The 22,095-nt window shown below is 43.2% G+C and overlaps 1 protein-coding gene across 1 annotated transcript in view; it reads right to left on the bottom strand.

Annotated features, from left to right (window-relative positions):
• The window catches only part of LOC115471696 (cullin-associated NEDD8-dissociated protein 1-like), a 29,198-nt gene extending 7,952 nt beyond the window's left edge, over positions 1–21,246 (bottom strand). The window contains exons 1-12 of the mRNA XM_030205483.1: positions 21,089–21,246; positions 16,390–16,533; positions 14,926–15,080; positions 13,412–13,535; positions 12,941–13,197; positions 12,223–12,328; positions 11,980–12,134; positions 8,643–8,935; positions 8,012–8,153; positions 2,837–4,342; positions 2,587–2,682; positions 269–438 (exon numbers count right to left, since the gene is read on the bottom strand). Of these exons, the coding sequence (XP_030061343.1) occupies positions 269–438; positions 2,587–2,682; positions 2,837–4,342; positions 8,012–8,153; positions 8,643–8,935; positions 11,980–12,134; positions 12,223–12,328; positions 12,941–13,197; positions 13,412–13,535; positions 14,926–15,080; positions 16,390–16,533; positions 21,089–21,156 (3,216 nt within the window). The 5' untranslated portion in view covers positions 21,157–21,246. The remainder of the gene's footprint in view (positions 1–268; positions 439–2,586; positions 2,683–2,836; positions 4,343–8,011; positions 8,154–8,642; positions 8,936–11,979; positions 12,135–12,222; positions 12,329–12,940; positions 13,198–13,411; positions 13,536–14,925; positions 15,081–16,389; positions 16,534–21,088) is intronic.
• Between the last annotated feature and the right edge of the window lie 849 nt (positions 21,247–22,095).

Genomic DNA, 22,095 nt, shown 5'->3' on the forward strand with positions numbered 1-22,095 from the left:
TGGGGTGTCCACCATGAATATGCGTACACTAAATTGAAACCCAGTGTAGGCAAATTATCTCCTACATGTTCACCATGGATATTCTAAAAACGTGGTTGGCTGTGAGGTCACCAAGACTGGACTGAGGAGGCCTCGAACTAGACTGCCTTCAAAATATCCCATCTCAGTGCTGACCAGGTTTTACCTGTTTCCGAGACCCTGTAAAATTGGACCCCCCCCCCCCCCACCACCAGGAATGGCAGCAGGCTCACGTACAGTTGTTATTTACCTCTCGGATGAGGTCCTTCCTGACCTTGGTCTCTGCATACAAATGTGGCAGGACTGTGTTTAGTAAATCTCTAATTAGGGACGGCTTGTTGTGAGCTGCAGAGTTAAACATCACCAGAGCCACACGTCGGACATTCAAATCAGGATCTTGAAGCATCTTCAGAAAGTCCCCTGGGAATATTAAACAAACATCACAGGATGTAAAGAAACATTTTGGGGTAATTTCTGTGCAGTCCACATGGTTAAATTTTAGGTGCACTTCTGACTTGTCACCAGTACAAGAAACTTCCTGCAGTGCTGTCTGCTAGAGTGCACTTGTACGATGTCCTGAATCAAGCTAATCAATACCAGCAACATATCAGAAGTCAAACTGCTATGAAATAACTATCTGCTCCCTTCTTTTCCATGTGATTTATCTGACCACCTCTAACGTAGTTAAAGAGACAAAGGTGAAAAGTTCCAGTAAATAGTCTAGCAACGCTGACATCATGATGAAGCATTTCAAAGTTCACAATCTTGTAGTGCATGACGGTTCTCAAAATGCAGGCGTTGTGAAAGGAAGGAGTGACAGGGGAACTTCACCAACTTATCAAAGCCCCTTCCTGACTTAGGAGCAAAAGGGAACTCTTCCAAAAGGCAACGTTATTATAAGGACTCCCCACTCCTCCTAGAGGTGCCCCCAGTAGCAGAGGAGCAGGAAGAAGGCTCTGAGATACCATTTCAGTCTTGGGATTAACATTGGTGACATCTCTTTGGTACTAACTAATACCCAGTGTACCTAAATGTAACTCACCTTGAGCTACTACTAAAAAGAGCAAAATCCAAATAAATAAAATAAAAACTTAGAAAATGAAGCTTGAACATAAAGATTTCCAAACATGATATTGCATGTTCCCTAATACTAAGCTGTCACAGACTTCCTACAGTAGTTATTTTATCGTGTGTCCCTAAGCCAAGCTTGACCAAACTATGGCCTGCGGGCCAGGATCTGGCCCACCAAGTGCTTTTTTTCTGGCCCTCAGAAGCCTGGCAATTTCTGCGGTGCTTACAGCAGGATTCCTGCTTCTCCACCATGACTCAGCTCTCTGTAAGCTTGAGGCACGCGGTGCCAGAAGTTCAGCTTGGTCTTGCCATTTCAAGTCTCACAGGACTTGAAACTGCGAGACAAACCCAACACCACGTGGCTCAAGCTTGCAGAGAGCTATGTTGAGGTGAGGAGACAGGAATCCTGTTGTTTCTTCTGCAGCTGAAGCCAGGTAAAGACTGGGCAAGTGGGGGGGGGGGGGGGGGGGGGGGGTACATGACAGAGAGCGAGAGAGATTGCATGAAGATTGGGGTGCTGGTACAGAGAGACTGGATGAAAGCTGAGGAGGGGACAACAAGCTATCATGTTTTGCCACTATTTGATAAAATATGCAGCAAAATATGATGGAGCGTGTTTTGGCCCTCCGAATGTTACAAAATAAAATATTTGGCCCCGATAGAAAAAGGTTGGAGACGCTTAAGCTAAAGAAAGCCCTCATTCTCCTATGCCCACCACCCTCTCAGTTTACAGTGTTTATGACAGCTACAGCCTAGTTGTCATCTTTTTGGCTTTCACCCTGATCTATAGAACACCTGAAAGTGCACCAAGCTTCTACTGTCTTTGAAGGTAAAATATTAACCGAGCCTGGCTCTTCTCCCAAGCTTTTAATACATAGGGTGACTGACCATACACTCATTCTGCACCTGGACTAGCTTGCTACACACACTGTAACTTAGGTCAGTTCCTTATATCTTGCTTAACTGCACAAAGAAGTTGACGAGTTTAGCCACCCAGCTATTTATCCCAGCCGACGCTGTTCCAAGCATCTTGTCCCCATCTATATATCTGCACTTGGCCCTCAGCTATATGGTAAGCTGTATTGTAGAAAATCATTAGCATTGTATCTATGTTATTGTGCTTATTTGATGTTTCATTAGTATTATGCTCCATTATTTTAATTTCAGTGCTGTTAAATGTGTATATTTTTGATCCTGTTTCATGTTAGTTCTATTACTAAGTTTCAATTTGCTGCTTTCATGTTTACCTCATTTATTGTATTTTGGTTATTTTACTATTGTTATGCTGTTAACAAATTGTAACTTTTATGTTAAGCTGTACCTGCTGTACACTGCCTTGGGTGAATCTCTGCATAAAGGTGGTTAATAAATCCCAATAAATAAATTCATTGAAACTTACAGATATTAGATTTTCACTTGCTCAAGTTTTAACAAGGTTAGCAAGTCTTCTGGTTTTGTGGACTGAGGGTACCCCCCGAGTAAAGCAGGCTGACTCACCTATGCAGCTTCTTAAGAGCAGGTCAATGGGCTGCGGATGATCAGAAATTGTAAATTTGATGGCAGTAACCACAGTGCTCCGTGCATACGGTGAACCTGCATTCCAAGCAAATGAAAGGGTTTAAATCCACAAATCACAATAATTTCCTGTTTATAACCAAGCAGATGTTTTTGTGAAGGACAAGCACAGGCAGAGTTCATTAATAGGTATGCACACACACAGCTAAATTAACTGTATTAATCTGGTCACCTGCTGTCACTTGTTTTTTCAGCCGAGGCAGCAGCTGGGAGGGATTAACCAGCGTGAGCTTCCCCAGGCACTCAGCCACCACACTCCGGGTCCCTTCTTCGGAGCATTCACAGTGCTTGAACAATAAGGTCCATATGTCCTCCACATAGGGCTTCAGGCTGTCTGCAAGAGAGTTGCTGATAACCTCCTTCAGGGAGTGAAGCAACAGGTACTGCCTCTTGGGCTGGCTGCCAATCTCTTGAAGGATGAAGGGTAGGTAGTCCTTCAGGCTGCCAATACTGATACTGCCCAAGGCATAAGAGGCAGCTGATTTCACCTCCTCACTGTGGGAAGACAAAGCCTCCAGAATGACTGCTTTGAGTTCATGCTGCGCACTCAGGTTCATGGTACGTCCTATTTCTGCCAAGGAGAGGAAGGCCAGAATGCGCACTGCGTCACTAGAGCGTAGGTTCTTCACATCCTGAATGAACTGGCCAACCATGCCAGCAGCTTCCTTGGGGCAAGCAGACGAAAGGGCTGCCACACATTTAGCGACAGAATAATACGCTTGTTTGTGCATGGCCACTGGGGCAACGGTGTGGCTGAAACAATAGATGGGGCCCGTCAGCTGTTTCATCAGATTGTTGTAGCCCAGGTTGCTAGTCTTTGTAAGAACCAGAGCTTGGAAGAAGTCCAGGATAGCACTAAGGGCCCCTCCCTGTAAGAGGGGAGAGTGCACAAGGTGGAAGATCTCAGAAAGAATTGAGCCACTGATCTTTGACAAGGAAGCTGGGTAGACAGTGGCCAGTGAGGTAAGAAATATAATGGAGACCTGAGAAATGTGCATGTCATTCTCCGTTATCAAAGCTGGCAGCTCTGCAAGCACAGGTTCAACCATGGCCGGCTTCAGACTGTCACTGTAGTTCTTTATCAGGATGTCCAGGGCAGTCAAAGTGCTTAGCTTTAAGGCCCGCTGATTCTTCCGCAAGAAGGATGCCAGAATGGGAAAGCCTTCCCCAAGCACGGGCCTCAGATCAATCTTAAGAGGAGAGCTGGCGATCATTGTCAAGGCTTTGACTGTGGGCAGTCGTGTGATTTCATTTTTTAGTCTTTCAAGAAAAATCTTTAGGGTTGGCTGAAGATCACCACCCAGGTGGTCTCCAAGGTTGCAGATGATCTGCCCCATACAGGCGATAGCACGCTCCTTCACTTCCTGATCAATGTCAGCAGCTTGAAGTCTCTTCAAAGTGCAGGAAAACAGATCTTGCACATATGGCTGGCAGCTAAAGGTAGTGGGCTCATCCAGGGGGCGAATGACCTTTACCAGCTGCTGCGTGACCAGCAAAGCTTCTGAGGTGATCTTGTAGAAGGGATCTCCAATGCAGACCACAACAGGGGGAAACAGAGTGCCAACATGGGGGTGGAACACCTCCGGAGGGTGACTGCAGAGGAGGACGTATAGGAAAGCCAACGTATCAATGCGCAAGTTGGAGGAGCTGGACTTTTCTGTCAAAGAGAAAACAATTCCTGTGTGGGAGGCAAAAACCAGAATTTATTTCCATGTATTCGTTGTATAACAACTGCTAGTTTTAGTGAACTGAATTACTCAAATGTGGCTCAGTAAAAATAATTGTGTTGTTAAAAGCACTGCATTATGGTTCTGTGGTGTGCCACACATTGCTGTGCAGAAGAGCCATGGTTCAATTCTGATCCATGGGCTGGCTGCGGATAATTCACAGCCATCACATAACAAGGACAACACTGGGTCCACACTCACTGGAGCCAGGCATCATCAAGGCAAATCACTAGGCTAACTTCAGAGGGGATTAAAAAAAGTCATGGATATTAGCAAGGGAAGGCTGATGCTGCGAAGCTCAAAGGTGCAAGAGTAACTGCCAGGCCAAATAACTAACGCTGTGTATATGCTGCAGAAAAGGCGAAAACATGGAAACCTTACAGTGGAGCCCTTTCAGCCGTTCTGTCCCATTAATGCTAATACCATAGTCACAAATGACCTTACATGTGCTAAATCTAGTTAGAGCATACTGACTGCTATGCTACTTTGAAATACTGTCCATAAAGTGGAAATGTGCCAAATTCACACGCTTCCCAGAAGACTGCCCCAGCTGCCCTCCTGAAAACGCTACATAAGCAAAACACGGTCGCATGTAGAGGGCAGCCGAAGATTTGAAGGGCTGACTTTTTGAGAGCAGCAGTTTAATATACGGATTAAGACGCGTGTGAATTTTACACATTTTCACTTGATGAACACTGGATCACCAAAGTCACTCAGCAGCAAATTTTTTCATCAAATAATGGACAATTTCCTTGCCTATATGGAACCTCTTTTCTACTGTTATTGCATATTGAACAAATTTTGGCTCCATTACTGATGTGATAAGTGCGGTGAGGAGAGCAAGGTACATGTCTACTACTACTACTTATCATTTCTATAGCGCTACTAGATGTACGCAGCGCTGTACACTTGAACATGAAGAGACAGTCCCTGCTCGACAGAGCTTACAATCTAATTAGGACAGACAAACAGGACAAACAAGAGATAAGGGAATATTAAAGTGAGGATGATAAAATAAGGGTTCTGAACAAGTGAACAAGGGTTAGGAAGGTGGGCTTTTAGCTTAGATTTGAAGACGGCCAGAGATGGAGCTTGACGTACCGGCTCAGGAAGTCTATTCCAGGCATATGGTGCAGCAAGATAAAAGGAACGGAGTCTGGAGTTAGCGGTGGAGGAGAAGGCTGCAGATAAGAGAGATTTACCCAGTGAACGGAGTTCCCAGGGAGGAATGTAGGGAGAGATGAGAGTGGAGAGGTACTGAGGAGCTGCAGAGTGAATGCTCTTATAGGTCAATAAGAAGAGTTTGAACTGTATGCGGAAACGGATAGGAAGCCAGTGAAGTGACTTGAGGAGAGGGCTAATATGAGCATAACGACCCTGGTGGAATATTAGTCGTGCAGCAGAATTTTGAACAGATTGAAGAGGAGAGAGATGGCTAAGTGGGAGACCTGTGAGAAGCAAGTTGCAATAGTCTAAGCGAGAGGTGATAAGAGTGTGGATAAGGGTTCTGGTAGTGTGCTCAGAAAGGAAAGGGCGAATTTTGCTGATATTATAGAGAAAGAAACGACAGGTTTTAGCAGTCTGTTGAATATGTGCAGAGGAGAGGGAGGAGTCGAAGATGACCCCAAGGTTACGAGCTGATGAGACAGGAAGGATGAGAGTGTTATCCACAGAAATAGAGAATGGGGGAGGAGGAGAGGTTGGTTTAGGGGGAAAGATAAGAAGTTCAGTCTTGGTCATGTTTAGTTTCAGATGGCGCTGAGACATCCAGGCAGCAAAGTCAGACAGGCAGGCTGATACTTTGGCCTGGGTTTCGGCTGAGATTTCTGGTGTGGAGAGGTAGATCTGGGAGTCATCAGCATAAAGATGATACTGAAAACCATGGGATGAGATCAGAGTACCAAGGGAAGAAGTATAGATGTAGAAGAGAAGAGGTCCCAGGACAGATCCCTGAGGTACACCAACTGACAGTGGGATAGAAGTAGAAGAGGATCCACTAGAGTATACACTAAAGGTACGCTGGGAGAGATAAGAAGAAAACCAGGAAAGAACAGAGCCCTGAAATTCAAGGGAGGACAGCGTATCAGGGAGTAGGCTGTGATCAACAGTGTCAAAAGCAGCAGATAGAGCGAGAAGGATGAGGATAGAATAGAGACCTTTGGATCTGGCTAGGAACAGATCATTGGAGACTTTAGCAAGCGTTGTTTCAGTTGAACGAAGGGGGCGAAAGCCAGATTGAAGTGGATCAAGAATAGCTTGAGATGAAAGAAAGTCAAGGCAACGGCAGTGAACAGCACGTTCAAGTATCTTGGATAGGAAAGGGAGGAGGGAGATGGGGGCGATAGTTGGAAGGACAGGTAGGGTCCAATGAAGGTTTTTTAAGGAGTGGTGTGACTTCGGCATGTTTGAAGGCATCAGGAACAGTCGCAGTGGACAGTGAAAGATTGAGGATATGACAGATAAATGGGATGACAGTAGGAGAGATAGTGTTAAGTAGATGGGTGGGAATAGGATCAGAGGAACAGGTAGTTAGTTTCGAGGAGGAAAGAAGATGTGTAGTTTCCTCTTCAGTGATTTCAGAAAAGGAAGAAAAGGAGGCAGGGGTTGGAGGGTTGAGAGAAGGGACTAAGGGAAGGAGAGGTGGAGGTGACCTGGTTGAGAATTCAAGTTTAATCTTGTGAACCTTATCATGAAAGAACTCAGCCAGAGTCTGGGGGGAAAGTGAAGGGGGGGTTGGAGGTGAAGGCACTTTGAGGAGTTCAGTGTGGCAAAGAGACGACGAGGGTTTGAGCCAAGAGAATTAGTCAACTGGATGTAATAGTCCTGTTTGGCAAGTAAAAGAGCAGATTGGAAGGAAGTCAGCAAGAATTTGAAATGTATGAAGTCAGCATGGGTACGGGATTTCAGCCAAAGGCGTTCGGCAGAGCGGGCACAGGAACGTAGGTAGCGGATTCTAGAGGTCAGCCAAGGTTGGGGTTTGGTACGTTTTACAGAACGGGGAATGAGAGGAGCGAGAGTATCCAGAGCAGAGGAGAGAATAGAATAGTATTAAATGAAAAGACAGCCTCATTGACAGACTTGGATAACATAGTGGTAGAGAAGAGATTTGAAACATTGGAGGACAGAGTAGAAGGGTCAATAGCCTGAAGATTCCTAAATGTATTGGTTAAGATTGGATGGGACTGGGGAGAAGGGTGTTTAAGTGTGAAAATTATCAGATGATGGTCAGAGAGGGGAAGAGTCGAGGCACAGAAACTGGAGAGTGAGCAGTTTGAGGAGAGGATAAGATCAAGACAGTGGCCGTTCTGGTGAGTGGGGGCAGTGGAGCACAGTTGAAGATTGAAAGAGGATGTTAAAGCAAGAAATTGCTTTAACATCCTCTAAACAATGCCATCATCTAAACAATGCCAGTTTGCAAGTGACAACGTTATATCTGAGCTCTTACCAGTCATTACATCTATATATTAATATATAAAACTAACTTTAGCTCATTACTTGATTGTTTTTCAACAATTATTTTTCCTACTTTATATTTTTTTGTATTTGGTACATATTATACATGATGATAAGCAAGTGTTTTTCTCTTCTCTCTTTGCTAGCACTGAGAATATGGCTCTTACCGGGTACTAATGCAGGAATATGGTCTGCCAGGGAGCCAGGGAAAATATTTGCTAGTTCTGTCAGAAGGCCAAAGCACCCTTGCCTTGATTTCATGCTTTTGTCTTTGAAGTGCTTGGCTAATGCTTTTACTATATTTGGAACCTGAAAATGAAGGAAAAGACACAAACAATTCAGATATGTAACTCTCCTCCCTCCTAGGGTCTAATTTCTGTAGGCATGTGTTCCGATTTCCGGCCAAATGATTCTGCTGAAATGAACTTGGGGGGGGGGGGGGGGGGGGGGGGGGGGGGGGGGGGGGGGGGGGGGGGGGGGGGGGCAGAGGCAAATCTTTAATTCTGTATCTCATAACATGCAGGTTAGGTTGCCGGCGGTGCTGTAAATGCATAATTAATGGAATCTAAGAAAAACTCTCTTGACAAAAAGGAAGGGGTGCAGCCGAATAGGCTAGAAAAGCACCCCCCCCCCCCCCACACCCACAATTTCCAGCTCACTCAGGCCAACTGCATTCACAAGTGCTGCTCTTTTTGTTCCCTGCTTGAGTCTCTTTAGCATGAGCCTTTGTTTAACCAGCAGGCTGTCACATGTCAAGTCAGTGGCAGGTGTCCCATAAAGTGCTCATTAGGTTCTCACCTGGTTCTGCAGCATGGTGAGGGGCATTTCTTCTTTGCTCACTGAATCGGAGGCCTGCAGCCAGGTTTGTGTGGGCCGAGTCTGCTTCAGCAAAGACACGTAAACGCTGAAGATGTCAGCTTTCACGTTCTCCTCCCTTTCCTTGAACCTGCTAATAAGAACGGGAGACACGCTTCTGTAGAACTCCTGCAACAGGTCCTGCCGGGTGCTGACCAATGCCTCCAGGCACTTAGCGGCCGACCTGCGCACCTTCCAGCTCATGTCATCGTCGTCGCTGTACTCGTCATCGCTCTCTGAGAGGACAGAGAAACACAGGCACTATAGGAGACGGAGTACACCCTCACCGAGTCTCTAACAATCTCAGCCCTTCAGACTCAAATAAAAGAACAGCACAAAGCCAGCATAGTAACATCAGGTCGGTCATCGAAAGCTACAGGACAGTAACTGTCTTTTGAGATTTACCCAAGGCACAGTACAGCAGCTGTAACTGGGCCTAGGCAATTTACACTGTAGTGACAAAAAATTATTACAGTAAAATGACAGCACAATACACAATTAGAACTGTGAGGGCAACTTGGAAATGTAGAAAGAAAAGTAGTAGGTAAGAATTAATTTCTCCAAGTCTCACCAGACCAATCCAGAACCTGTTGACTAGCAAATACAGCCAAAGAGCAAATCGTTTTGAGCCCTGCCATATAAGGTCACCCTGTAGCCTAGGCTCCTTAATATTTTGATAACAAAGCAATGGTGACTGCTTCAGAATTATGTCTTCAAACATCCTCTTCCTTGTTAAGCCATCATAACTAGCTATCAAAGGGTTTGTTGTTTTAAGGCAGACAAGAAAAACAGCAAATAGCTTGGAGACTGACGGAAACAAAAGGGAGGGAATCTGGACTGGTCTGGTGAGACTCAAAGAAATAAAACTAGCAGGTAAGAATTAATTTCTCCTTATCACCACTAGATCAATTTAGAACCTGTGGTACAGCAAAGCACTTCTCAAAATGGGAGAGATTCTGAACTCCTGCTCGAAGCACTCTGGCTGCAAATGCCGAGACAGACCTTGCCTCCACATTATCTATAATGCTTTGCAAAAGTATGAAGCAATGACCAAGTGACACTTCATATAACTACTACTACTACAAATCATTTCTATAGCGCTACCAGTCGTATGCAGTGCTTCACAATTGAACATGAAGAAAAGACAGTCCCTGCTCAAAAGAGCTTACAATCTAAATCAGGACAGACAGACAGGACAAATAAGGGATAAGGGTAGGACAGACAGATAACTCTGCCCAAGAAGTTGCTATACCCCTTGTAAAGTGTGCCCTCAAGCTCTGAGGGGCCTGTAAATCACTAGAATATATGTGAAAGAAATGACTTCTTTGAGCCACCTCAAAATGTTGGTTACATCCAAGTAGGGCTGTTGGACGATAACATTTTAAATCATAAAATAAATTCAAAAGAAAATGATTCACTCACCCCCAGGGGCTGGTAAGAAACTTCAGAAACAGCTGAAGAAACTTCAATAGTAAAAAAAAAAAAAATCTCCCAAGAACACTGCACCAATGCAAAGAAAGAGGTGGCAGGAGAGGAAGGGGACAAAATGGTCACTGTTCTTGCCTCTTGAGGGGATGCCTGTAATACCCTCCTCTGAGGATACAGCAGTCTGGCTTTCCACTCTCTTAGCTGCCAATGAGTTTTCACTGAGATCTGCCTGGGAGCATCCATACTGCTCACTGTGCTCACGTGAGATCCACACTAGAAGCAGCATTTTACTCACTCTGCTGGTGCTTCCATGCTGAGAAAAGAAGAAAAACTGCCATGGCAGAACAAACAGCTGGGTTACAAGCTGTTTCAAATTACAACCATATTTCCCATGGCAATCAAAGTGGGCTCTTCAATGAAGTAATAGCTTTTGAATATTAGAAAAGGCTTGTCTCCAAGGGTGTGTTGCCTTGCTGCCTAAGCTGTCAAAACTCACCCCCAGAAATATAACTTTTTTTTTTTTTAACTGAAGAAGAATAAATACAAAAAACTCCACAGCAGGCAATGAAGACAAATATTGGGAGGGGGGAGGGGTGTCAGACTACTATGAAAATCCTTGCTCAAAGCCCACCTCTTCAATGTCGCCTTTGGCACCTAACCACTATTCAAGAAATCTAGACTGCCCCAACTTGACATTTTGTCCTTTAGTTTGTAAGCTCCTTTGAGCAGGGACTGCCCTTTCTGTTAAACTGTACAGCGCTGCGTAACCCTAGTAGCGCTCTAGAAATGTTAAGTAGTAGTAGTAGTTGTTTGTTATTAACCAAAATATCAGCAACTTCTGCTCAACTGACCTATGGCCTGCAGTTCTCCAACTGGGCCAGAAGCTGACACCACCAAAAACAGAAGCAGTAGAATATGACCATCAACATCTGCTAAAGACAGAAAAATACCGAGCAGCCTAGGCTGCAGGGTGCTCTTAAAAAGTCAATGTTCCCAATACTTTGTTCTTGTCACCATCTGCTGGTCAGACTCAATCCACAGGTCAATTCAATACACATTAAAACATTTATAACACAAAAATATGACAGATGTCAGCAAAATAAAATGAAACATCTTAATAAGCAGGAGGGGGAATATATGTAGTTCGGAGATAGACAAGATAGGCAAGAAACAGATAAATAAGGTTGGTGGCTAGACAAAGTAAATTGTATGGACAGTGGAATAAGGTATGTAAAACTGGTCTCAGTTGTTGGGTGTGTGGAACGCTAATCCTGAGATGGAGGCGTAAGCTGTGGGCTGAAAACTAGGGAGAACCACATTCAATTCCACTGCAGCTCCTTAACTCTCTACCTGCAAACCAAGTTCCCTTCCTTATCTTTATCTCTGTCCTCTCTTTATAAATTAATAATCCTTTTAGAGAATATAAACTGCTCTGAAAGATATTTCTCTAGGGCCATATATTAAGTTTTAATAAACCTGAAGCCTTTGCTCCAGATATAAAATCTTAGATTGTCAGGTCACCAGGGACAAAGAAAGTACCTGCATATAATACGTACACCACTTTGGATGTACCACAGAAAGGAGGTATAGAAAATGCACATCCCTTACCCTTACAGTTGTTTCATCTACAAGCACAAATTAAAGAGCTGGCTCGGCCATCAGACTCTTTGCCATACCCCCCATTTCAACATCATGTCTTTTTGGTCCTTGTTTTCAGAATTTTCTCTCCTCTCCACCTGATACCCATATTGAGATTTCTGTCAAGTTTCAGCTTGTAAACTTTCTGCTCCTTTAGCCCAAGGTTTCTGCTAAACAGGAAAGGGTCGTTCCGTTAGAATCTTGCTTCTCTCACCTTGTTCTTCATCCTCCCCATTCTCCATTTCCATAATTTCTTCCTCCTCCTCTTCCTCCTCTTCATGCTCATAGTTGTAGTTGGGATCATACGTGATATACATCAAGCACAACCCTGTCACTGTGGAGATGTGAGGAGAGATCTCCTTCGGACACCTTGAAAAGAGAAAAGGGATAGCGACATTGATACAAGGATATACTGTGTTTTATGAGATGTGAACAGAGTTCTTTGATGAGCCTGTACCTTCTGACAAAAGACTCAAATGCCTGAAAACAATATTCCCGAAGCTCATCGTCCTCCACTTTACAATACTTGACAATAAGAGGGATAATCTTCTCCAGGTACCCTCCTAAAAGAGAAAAATGGACTTAAGTGTTTCTCTTCCTGCCTTTCTTCAGTTTATTATTTTATTACTAAACACTATCTGAGGTTACCAATCAATCAGATTCCCTGCTTTTCCATCTCTATATTACATCACACCAATACCAACGGCAAGCTCTGTGATCTGACATACCCAGCTATGAAAGTGGGGATACTTTGGCTAGTCAGAATGGAGCAGTAAAGAGAGCTCTGACTAAGCGGGACTTCCTCACCTTACCAGACTGCTAACACTCATACACCCATCTCCCATGTATTTAGAATAAGGGCATTTACTCACACAAATATGTGCACATCTTACGATGCATATTTGCAAAAAGGAGGGGTTACACTTTGACAGAGCACGTGGGGCTCAACATTACACCCATTCCTCTGGAATTTCCACCATCTCTTTACCCAGTTTCGCTAGTATTCTGTAAAGGAGTATTAGGTGTTATGAAATTGCACCGATTGTCCTTAATCATCTGACTCCATAATAACACAATAAATAACCTGCCATTGCCCCTTACCCACATTGTGCCTAGCTGTCTAGAATAATCTCTTACCGATGGCGGTGCCCATCCTGCCTACAATAACCTCTTACCGATGCGGTGCCCAGCCTGTCTGCTGATACCCGCCATGCACTGGATGTAGGTCCGGGTGCTGGAGGTGGACTCATTACTCTGCAGTTCACTCAGGAGACGGTCCATCAGCTCTGTGAAAATGTTTCCATTGCAGGTCTGGACCAGATGCCCTAGTGCGATGATTGCCCTCTTCCGCACTGCCAGCCGGGGACTGGTGAGCTGAGGGAGAAGGCAGCTGAGGATGGATGAATGAAAGGCAAAAAGCATGCCACCCAGCCTGAAAGTGCGGGTGAAGAAATAGAAAGTTACAGTGTCAGTGAGGGCACTAAGCTCTCAGAACCGGATATAAAATTACAGTGCCTATAAGCAGATGACCAAGAGCCGAGGCGTGCAAAGAGGAGGTAATTTTTGGATCCCTTCAGTACCCAAAGCATGTGACTAAGTTGCCTCTGCCTAAACCCAACCCTTAATGTTCTCAGCCCCACTCTCACCGGCTTAGCATGTCTGACAAGATATCCAGCGCCTCCAACTGAACGGACACATCCTCCTGCTTTCCAATAGCTCCAGTCAGCTGTGCTGTGATCTTCTTACACACATTAGCGGTCATCACTGACCCTAAACCAAAGAAACATCATGAACATGGCAGCAACTAGTCATTACAGCCAAAGGAGATGTGAAACTTTGGTTAAACAAGTAATTTTGGAAGAGCATTCAAGCCCACGTTTCAACCAATGGCTGTGTTTAAATCTAACATTTAATCCCTAGACCCACAGTCTACAGTACCAATGATTTTATTTCATTTTAATTATGACACCTTCTTTATTGAACTCTCTTGTATGCTTCACAAGCAAGGAACTACTTAGGTAGCTTTTAGGTAACTGATGAGAAGTTATGGCTCTCTTATTCAGAACGGATATAAACATCATTTGGTTATTTTAATGCAAGAACAGAAAGGTTAATCACAATGTATTCTAATGTCTGCCTTCCCATCTGTTCTATTCTATCATCCTTCCTCATCTCTGTTGCCACATCTCATCTCACATGCATCACTGGGGTTTTAGGTGTGAAAGAAAAGGGTTATCTGTGGGACGGTCATGTGTGCTGAGAGGGAACAAAAGCACAGGCACTGTGGAAGAGGAGCAGAACATTCGCCCACATTCTCAGTTCCTGGTGGTGAGAGCAGGGCTGAGACTGGGGAGTGAACTGGCCTTGATTTAGGCAATGGAAATGTGCACAAAATCAGAGGGAAGAACAGTGGGAGAAAACGGGTCTTTGTTATTATATTATTGGATTTAGCTGTCTATCCTATATATTAATTTCTCAATCTGCGGCCCTGGACAACTGGCTGGCTAGGTTCGTAACTGTATGCAAATGAGCTACTATGTAATCGGCTCGCCTCCAGCCTTCCATTTCCTCTCACAGAAAGAGGAAATTACATCAGTGGAGAGGGAAGGAAAGGGAAGGCTGGAGGCGAGCCGAGCCTGCTGCTGCGACTTGAGGTAAAATAAACGTTTTTAAGGCAGGGCGGCAGGAAGGAAAGGAGGGCTGTTGTGGGGCAAGAGGGGAGGGGAGAATCGCTGGACATGGAGGGCAGGGCACACAGCAGAATCGCTGGACATGGAGGGGAGAAAGGAGAATTGCTGGATATAGATGGAGAAGAATGCAGGGAAGAGAGATTTAAAACATAATTGCGATTAGACGATAGCCTTACTAGGGCCTGTTTCATTTTTCACGAAACGGGCTTTTTTGCTTGTAAAACTAATAACTTGGTGATATAATAGCTTCATATATAGTGATTCTTCATGAACAATGCAGCTGCCTGTACTAGGTGAAAGACTCCAAGCCCTGATCAGTTTAAGGATAAAATAATCCTTGTGTGCAGAGAGGAGATGCTTTCTTTATGGTGCTATGGCCTCTTTCCAGACTGTACTGCCCTCTCTAATGTCCTCTATGTTCTCTACAGAGATGCCGCCGTCCCCCAGGGAGACAGTTCAAGTCAGGTCACCTGAGGATGCTGGGGGTAGCTCAGAGATGACAGTTTTCAGTCCAATACTGGAGATGTCTCGTAGCTGTTCCTTTTCTGATAACATGTTGGTACACAGAGTATCTACAATTGTCTCCACTTGGTATTCTTTCACTTTGCCAACCAAGGGGCCCAAACTGGCAAAAGAGTGGAAAAACATTACAAATCATTTAAATGCGTTTTCAGAAGGTTTTCAATAAACTCCCTCATTAGAAACTTATGAGGCAATTAAAAGCTAAGAGACAGAAGGCCACGTCTTACTGTGGAGCGGTAACTGGTTAAAAGACAGAACACAGCAGGATTAAATGGTCAGTTTTTAATCTAGAGGGATCTATACTGGGACTAGTTTCAAACTCACTCTTAAATGATCTAGAAAAGGGAGCAATGAGCGAGAATCAAATTCACAGATGACACATAGTTATTCAAACTAGTTAAAAGACACATTTAAAAGGAGTTGCTGGCGGAAAACATCATGGACTGGGCATCCAAATGACACTTTTTACACCTGCAGACTATAAGACAGTTTGAGGCATATTTTCAAAGCACTTAGCCTTCCAAAGTTCCATAGGTTTCTATGGAACTTTGGAAGGCTAAGTGCTTTGAAAATATGCCTCTTTCTCTCTGAAAGTTGCACCAGCATGTCTTCTGGGGCTCATGGGCACCCCCTCCTCCTGTGCACTTTATCCCACCTAAACATGCTCCTTTTAATGCAGTGAAAAGGATGCTCATAGTGAACCCAACATGTGCTTTTTAGGGGGGCATTTTTAACCACTGTAAACTACTTAGGTAAAAAAACCTTTTACCTGGCCAGATCCTTTTGGAAGCTGCTCTGTAGGTGTACACAAAAATGAGCTTCACATTAGTTATTAGTTAGGAAAACCAAGTTGCAATCATTGTAGACAAAACACTGAAATTCTCAGCTCAGTGTTAGGGATTCTTTGAAAAAGAACACAGGATAAAAATCATTATGCTTCTGTATAGACTTGTGGGTGTGATCTCTTCTTTGATGCTCTGTACAGATCTGTTTGCGCCCAACTTACAAAAGAGTGACCAAAATGATCAAGGGCATGGAACAGCTTTCCTATAAGGAAAGGCTAAAGTGGTTAGGCCTCTTCAGCTTGGAGGAAAGACGGCTGAAAGGAGACATGATAGAGCTCTATAAATCATGAGTGGGTGGAACAGGTTAATAAGGACAATTATTTACTTTTCCAGATAGTACTGGGAGACATTCCCTGAAACAAACTGGCAGCAGATTTAAAACAAATGTAAGCATTATATATATATAGATAGATAGATAGATAGATAGATAGATAGATAGATAGATAGATAGATAGATAGATAGATATAGATATACACATACACACACATACACATACATGTATGTATATAAATAGATAGTTTCTAAAGTCAATTAGCAGGGCAGAAAGGAACACGAGGACTTCTTACCACTTCACAGCAAGGTTCTGCACCTCACCATTCTTATCTTCCAGCAACTTCAGAAGCATCTTAACAACTTTTTTCTCACTGTCTTCATCCAGCTTTATGGAATCTTTCTGCAGTTCCATCATCAGATCATTGGTAGCCATGAATCTGAAAAGGAGGCAGAGGAACAGATCACGTCAGCCTTGCCTCGCACTTGGCTTTAGGAATTGTATCTGTGTTACCTATAATTTCTCCAACTGTTTTAAAGGGCATTTCAAATTCTAGTATCTTCCACAGTACAAGTGCTCATTTTCAAGAACTACATATACTATTTCAGAACATATACAAGAATCTATTTTTGTTCATTGATTATTCAACCTTTCCATTAAGAGCACTCAAAGCATGTTACAAGTTAGGATTAAGCAAGGAAAAGTCCCAAATGAACACTGGAAATCATTTACAATTCACATTATTTGTAATAGAATTCATTGTAGGTCAGAAAAAGGTGTACTATTAAAACCCACTTTATCCCTGCAACAACCTTATTATAATATCACTGAAGATTTAAAAAAAGCAAATCACAAAAACGTCCTGAGTTTTACTGTCGCAGTACCAGCACAGTAGAAAGGTTCAATATCAATACATTTTTATATACTCCTCTCTGGATATGACCGTGTTCATAAAGCATCAATATTTTTCAGCCTCTACTATTGAAATGTGTAATGAGTTGCCTACCCTGAACATCGATTTCTTTTTTTGCTTTTTAATTAGTTTTCAAAATACAACCAAGATAACTGTTGATACAGACAAAATCATCCCTTAATTGAAATACAACAAAGAAGCAAACCACTAATACAGAAATAAACAAAATTAAAGAATGATATATCAAAATAATTAAGAAATAAGGAAATATAAAAAACGAAAAGAAAGGGGGAGGAGAATACAGAATAATCCAGTGAACAGGAGAATTTAAACTGGAATCATCAAGGAAAACACAGGAAATTTTTTTAAAGATCAAAAGTGGTTGTCTATTTCAAGCGTGGAAACCAGTATATAGGTTGAGGAGGTTTCCTTGCTGCTAGAAAATTCTTAAAATGTTCTGGATCTAGAAAAACATACATCTTAGACTGAAACTTAACTAAACATTTGCATGGAAATTGAAGAAAAAATGTTCCCCCCAGTGCCAGAAGTTCAGGTTTCGAGGCTAAAAACGCCTTTCTCCTGAGCTGTATGACCTTGGACAGGTCAGGAAATATTTGAACTTCATGAACCAGAAACTCAATATCTTTATAACGGAAAAAAAATCTAAGGAGCCAGTTACTGTCTGGCTCCAAGGCAAAGAAAGCAATCAAAGTGGCAGTAGATACCACAGGACTGGACGCTTCTAAAAACACTGCCAGGTCAAAAGTGCCCGCTGATTGATCTTTCCTTGCTTCCTGAGATGAGGTTCCACGCCAATCCACATAATAAACCCTGGTAACAAGGACTTGAAGATCTTCTATAATATATTTCTTCAACATATCTATTGGTGACAAAACAGAAGATCTAGGAAAATTAACAAACCACAGGTTTAACTGCCTTTTATAATTTTCCAAAGTCTCCAATTTTTCATGAGTAATTACTTGATCTTTTATCAATGTCACTTGCACTTCTTTCACTGATAACAAGTCCTTTTCAACTTTCTTTAGGTCTTTCTCAAAAGTAGATATTTTAAATTCAAATGGAGTCACATAATTTTCATACCAGGTAACTTGGAACTGAAGAGCGTCCATCTCGCTGAAACTGATCCAAATGTGAAAGCAAGAATTCCTAACATTTCACAGCTTTTCCAAGATGACTTTTCTCTGGTTTCTTCCTCCTTACTAAACAACTGATGGAAACCAATTTGAGTGACATGAGGCCGTCCCGATAGCACCAGCCTCAAAGGAAACAACTTCACCACTCCCCACCGTTGCCAAAGGAATAAGTGCTCTGGACCCATCTACAGGTTCAGCCGCAGCAGCAGCAGCTCCGACATCCGCTGGCTTCCCACTCAGGGGCACCTCAGCAACTCTTCCAGGACGAGGGAACGGTTCTGGATACTCCAGGATAAGGGTTGCATCAAAGACGCCAAGAAAATAAGACCAAAAATACTATAATGCCTTTGTATCACTCCATGGTACGTCCGCATCTTGAGTATTGCGTTCAGTTCTGGTCACCATATCTTATAAAAGATATAGCGGAATTAGAAACGGTTCAAAGAAGAGCGACTAAAATGATAAAGGGGATGGAACTCCTCTCGTACGAGGAAAGGCTAAAGAGGTTATTGCTCTTCAACTTGGAAAAGAGACAGATGAGGGGAGATATGATTGAGGTAGAATGAGAAGTAAATCGATTTTCTACTCGTTCCAAAAGTACAAAGACTAGGGGACCCTACTACTACTAATCATTTCTATAGCACTACAAGGCATACGCAGCGCTAAATACACAAAAAAGACAGTCCCTGCTCAAAGAGCTTACAAAACCTCAAGGAAGTTACATGGAAATACTTTGAAAACAAATAGGAGGAAATATTTTTTCACTCAATGAATAGTTAAGCTCTGGAACTCTTTGCCAGAGGAGGTGGTAGCAGTGGTTACCGTATCTGGGTTTAAAAAAGGGTTTGGACAAATTCCTGGAGGAAAAGTCCATAGTCTGCTATTGAGACAGACATGGGAAGTATGGAGTATGCAGTATGGGTATTGTTGTATGGAGTTTTGCCACGATTTGGGTTTCTGCCAGGTACTTGTGACCTGGCTTGGCCACTGTTTGAAAACAGGATACTGGGCTAGATGGACCATTGGTCTGACCCAGTATGGCTACTCTTATGTTCTCCTGTTCTCCTTCCGGGAGCGATCCTGCTCGACCTGTCGAGCCAGAAGCTCAAAATCTTCTGCTGCACCAGACCCGGAGAACCACTGGATTCAGACAGGTAAACCTCTGCATATTCATATAAGCCACCACCATTGCATTGTTACCACCCTGTGGTGAAATATGGCACCGAGGACTCACATCACCATTTGAACTGCTCTCAGCTCCAACAGGTTGATGGACCAGGATGCTTTGGTCTTAGATCATTCCCTTCTGCCACCTGTCCCGGCAATGTGTCCCCCAGCCTAATAAGCATCCATGGTTACCATAATCTATTCTGGAGCATCTAAGTTCACCCCCTGGAAAAGGCTAGGTAAATTAAGCCACCACTTCATGCTGCACCTGGCTTGCATTCTCAAAGGAAGCCTGATCATGTAACGGTGTGACTAATAACCAACAAATTAGCAGGGAAGTTTGCAGACAATATAAAAACTATTAACAACTATTCTAATTTTTGTACAGCTTTAAAGATATGGTTACACACCTCACCAAAAATAAAAAATCCCGTCACAAACATGAACTAAAAATATACTGCTGACACACACTACTCACCCATAAACATCCTCCCACCTTGGCCAAAATAAAAAATCTCCCATCACAAACACATCTACATCATCATGTACTAAAAAAATATTCCTAACACCACACACCTGCATTTTATACATTATTTTTATTTGTATTTTTGTTATTCCACCTAAAATTTTTGATCGCTTGTATCCTGGAATGTGACAAGATTGGATCTGGGTTTGTTTTTTAACCATGCACCTTGAACTTCAAATTAAATTAAATCTACAATGAACCTACATAAGATGAAAGCATGACAGGAAACAGAAGAACAAAGTCTCTTGCAAGGTACAAAAGCAACAAACACAGCGAAGGTGACAACAAAAGAGAAGTAGACTAGAAGATATAAATAAATAAATAGATAAATACAGCAATAATAAAAACATTCAAAAGACACGAATCATGTTTCAGCCACAACCGCCTGTCTCAGGAGCCTTAGAAAGGGATGAATTCAGGAGCTCTACTTCTTAAACCTCATGTGGTAATCTAATCCATCTAGTTGGAGCCATTGTGACTGCACCAAGTTGCTTCTCCCGCCCTGATCTGCCTCGATTACCACATGAGGTTTGAGAAGTAGTGCATTTGAATTTATCCCTTTTTAAGGCTCCTGAGGCAGGCCGTTGGGACTGAAACACGATTTGTGTTGAGTCTTTGGATGTTTTTATTATTGCTGTATTTATTTACATCATCTGGTCTACTGTTCTTTTGTTGTCAGCTTGGCTGTGTTTGTTGCTAAAATGAAAGCACTGCATACAAATCTCTCTCATGCATATTCATAGCATGTATCCTGAAAACAGCCCCCCATTAGAGCCGGCTCTGCGGGTGCTGTGGATGCTTGAGCACCCCCAATATTGAGAAAATTCCTTGAATGTGTCCAGGGAAGAGTTACTTCCATTGGTCTCAGCACCCTGAATAATTTTGAAAAGTTCGCTTCTATATCCCCCATGACAGGTTTGGGAACTTCTGCATCCCTCCAATTATATTTTAAGGGTCTCCCTTCCTCTTCCCTTGCATACTGGTCTCTTGTCTTGTCAATCATGTGTCTGAACAGGGTTTGCACATGTCCGACCTTGTGTCAGTTCAGTGACTTCTGAAGTCTAGAGAACATTTTTGTTGCTCCTTCTTTTTAAACTTCTAACACACTATCCCTTACATAACCCCCCCCCCCCTCCCCTCAGAGCCCATCGAGCAGGCCCAGTTCACACCGCCGAGCTCCTCCCCTGCCCCCCCCCCCCCCCCCAGCGCGCCCATGTCCAGTCCAGGCCCCCACCTGAAGTCCTTGTCGCTGGACGTCATTTTCTCCAGTAGGTTGGAGATGTGGTAAGAGACGTTCGTCATGGCCACAAGAATAAGAGGGGGACCCCGGTCCCAGCCTGTGCCCACTACCACCACCACTGCTGCTGCTGCCCCTCTCGCTGGCTGTCTAATCTCGCGAGACTCCCCCGAGAGCTCAGCGTCGCGTGAGAAGAGAACACAGCGGCGTTGCCAAGCAATCGTCAGAGGAAGGGAATGCGGGGCGAAAGGGTTCTCTTGCGCATGCGTACCAGGATGACAGCCGTCACCGTCTGTGGAATGAGACAGGAGGCGGTCAAGGAGGTTCCTTGTGTGGGCTGAAGCCAATAGGCGGAGCTTGCCGCCATTTTAGTTCACCCAAAACAATAGCAAAAGCTTAGTAGAAATAAGGGACCGCCTTGGACTGGTCCATCTGTAAAAAAGTCTAAGCTGTTCCACTTGGATAGGCAGTGCCTTCAAAGGTAGAGGACAAATGATTTTTTTAAATTTATTTGAAAGCTTCCCATATTTATTTTATGTATTTATTTATCACATTTATATTCCACCTTTTCCCACTGATTGCAGGGTCAAAGTGGCTTACAATAATACTGTAGTAAGTTACAATGCAAGAAATACAATTTTTCAAATTGAGCAGAATAGAAATAACAGTTGAACAGCGATGGGTATTGAAGTAGGATATAATTAACAATCAGTAGTAAATAAGAAAATAATAAGGTGTAGTTAGAGTCCATTGGATCATATAATAGTAAGGGAATAATTTATTGCATTTGTATCCCACATTTTCCCACCTATTTGCAGGCTCAATGTGGCTTACATAGTTTAGTAATGATATAGTCATTCCAGGATATCAGATACAATTAGTAATATGTAGAGATTAAGTAAGGGGAAGAACAAGGAGGTTATTGGGCGGGTAAGTTTGGAAGGTGGACTTTCATAACTGGATGGATTGGTGGGGTGGATTATTGGGCTGTAGGTTCTCTTTGT

This window comes from Microcaecilia unicolor, chromosome 6, assembly GCF_901765095.1.
Source record: "Microcaecilia unicolor chromosome 6, aMicUni1.1, whole genome shotgun sequence".
NCBI lineage: Eukaryota > Metazoa > Chordata > Amphibia > Gymnophiona > Siphonopidae > Microcaecilia > Microcaecilia unicolor.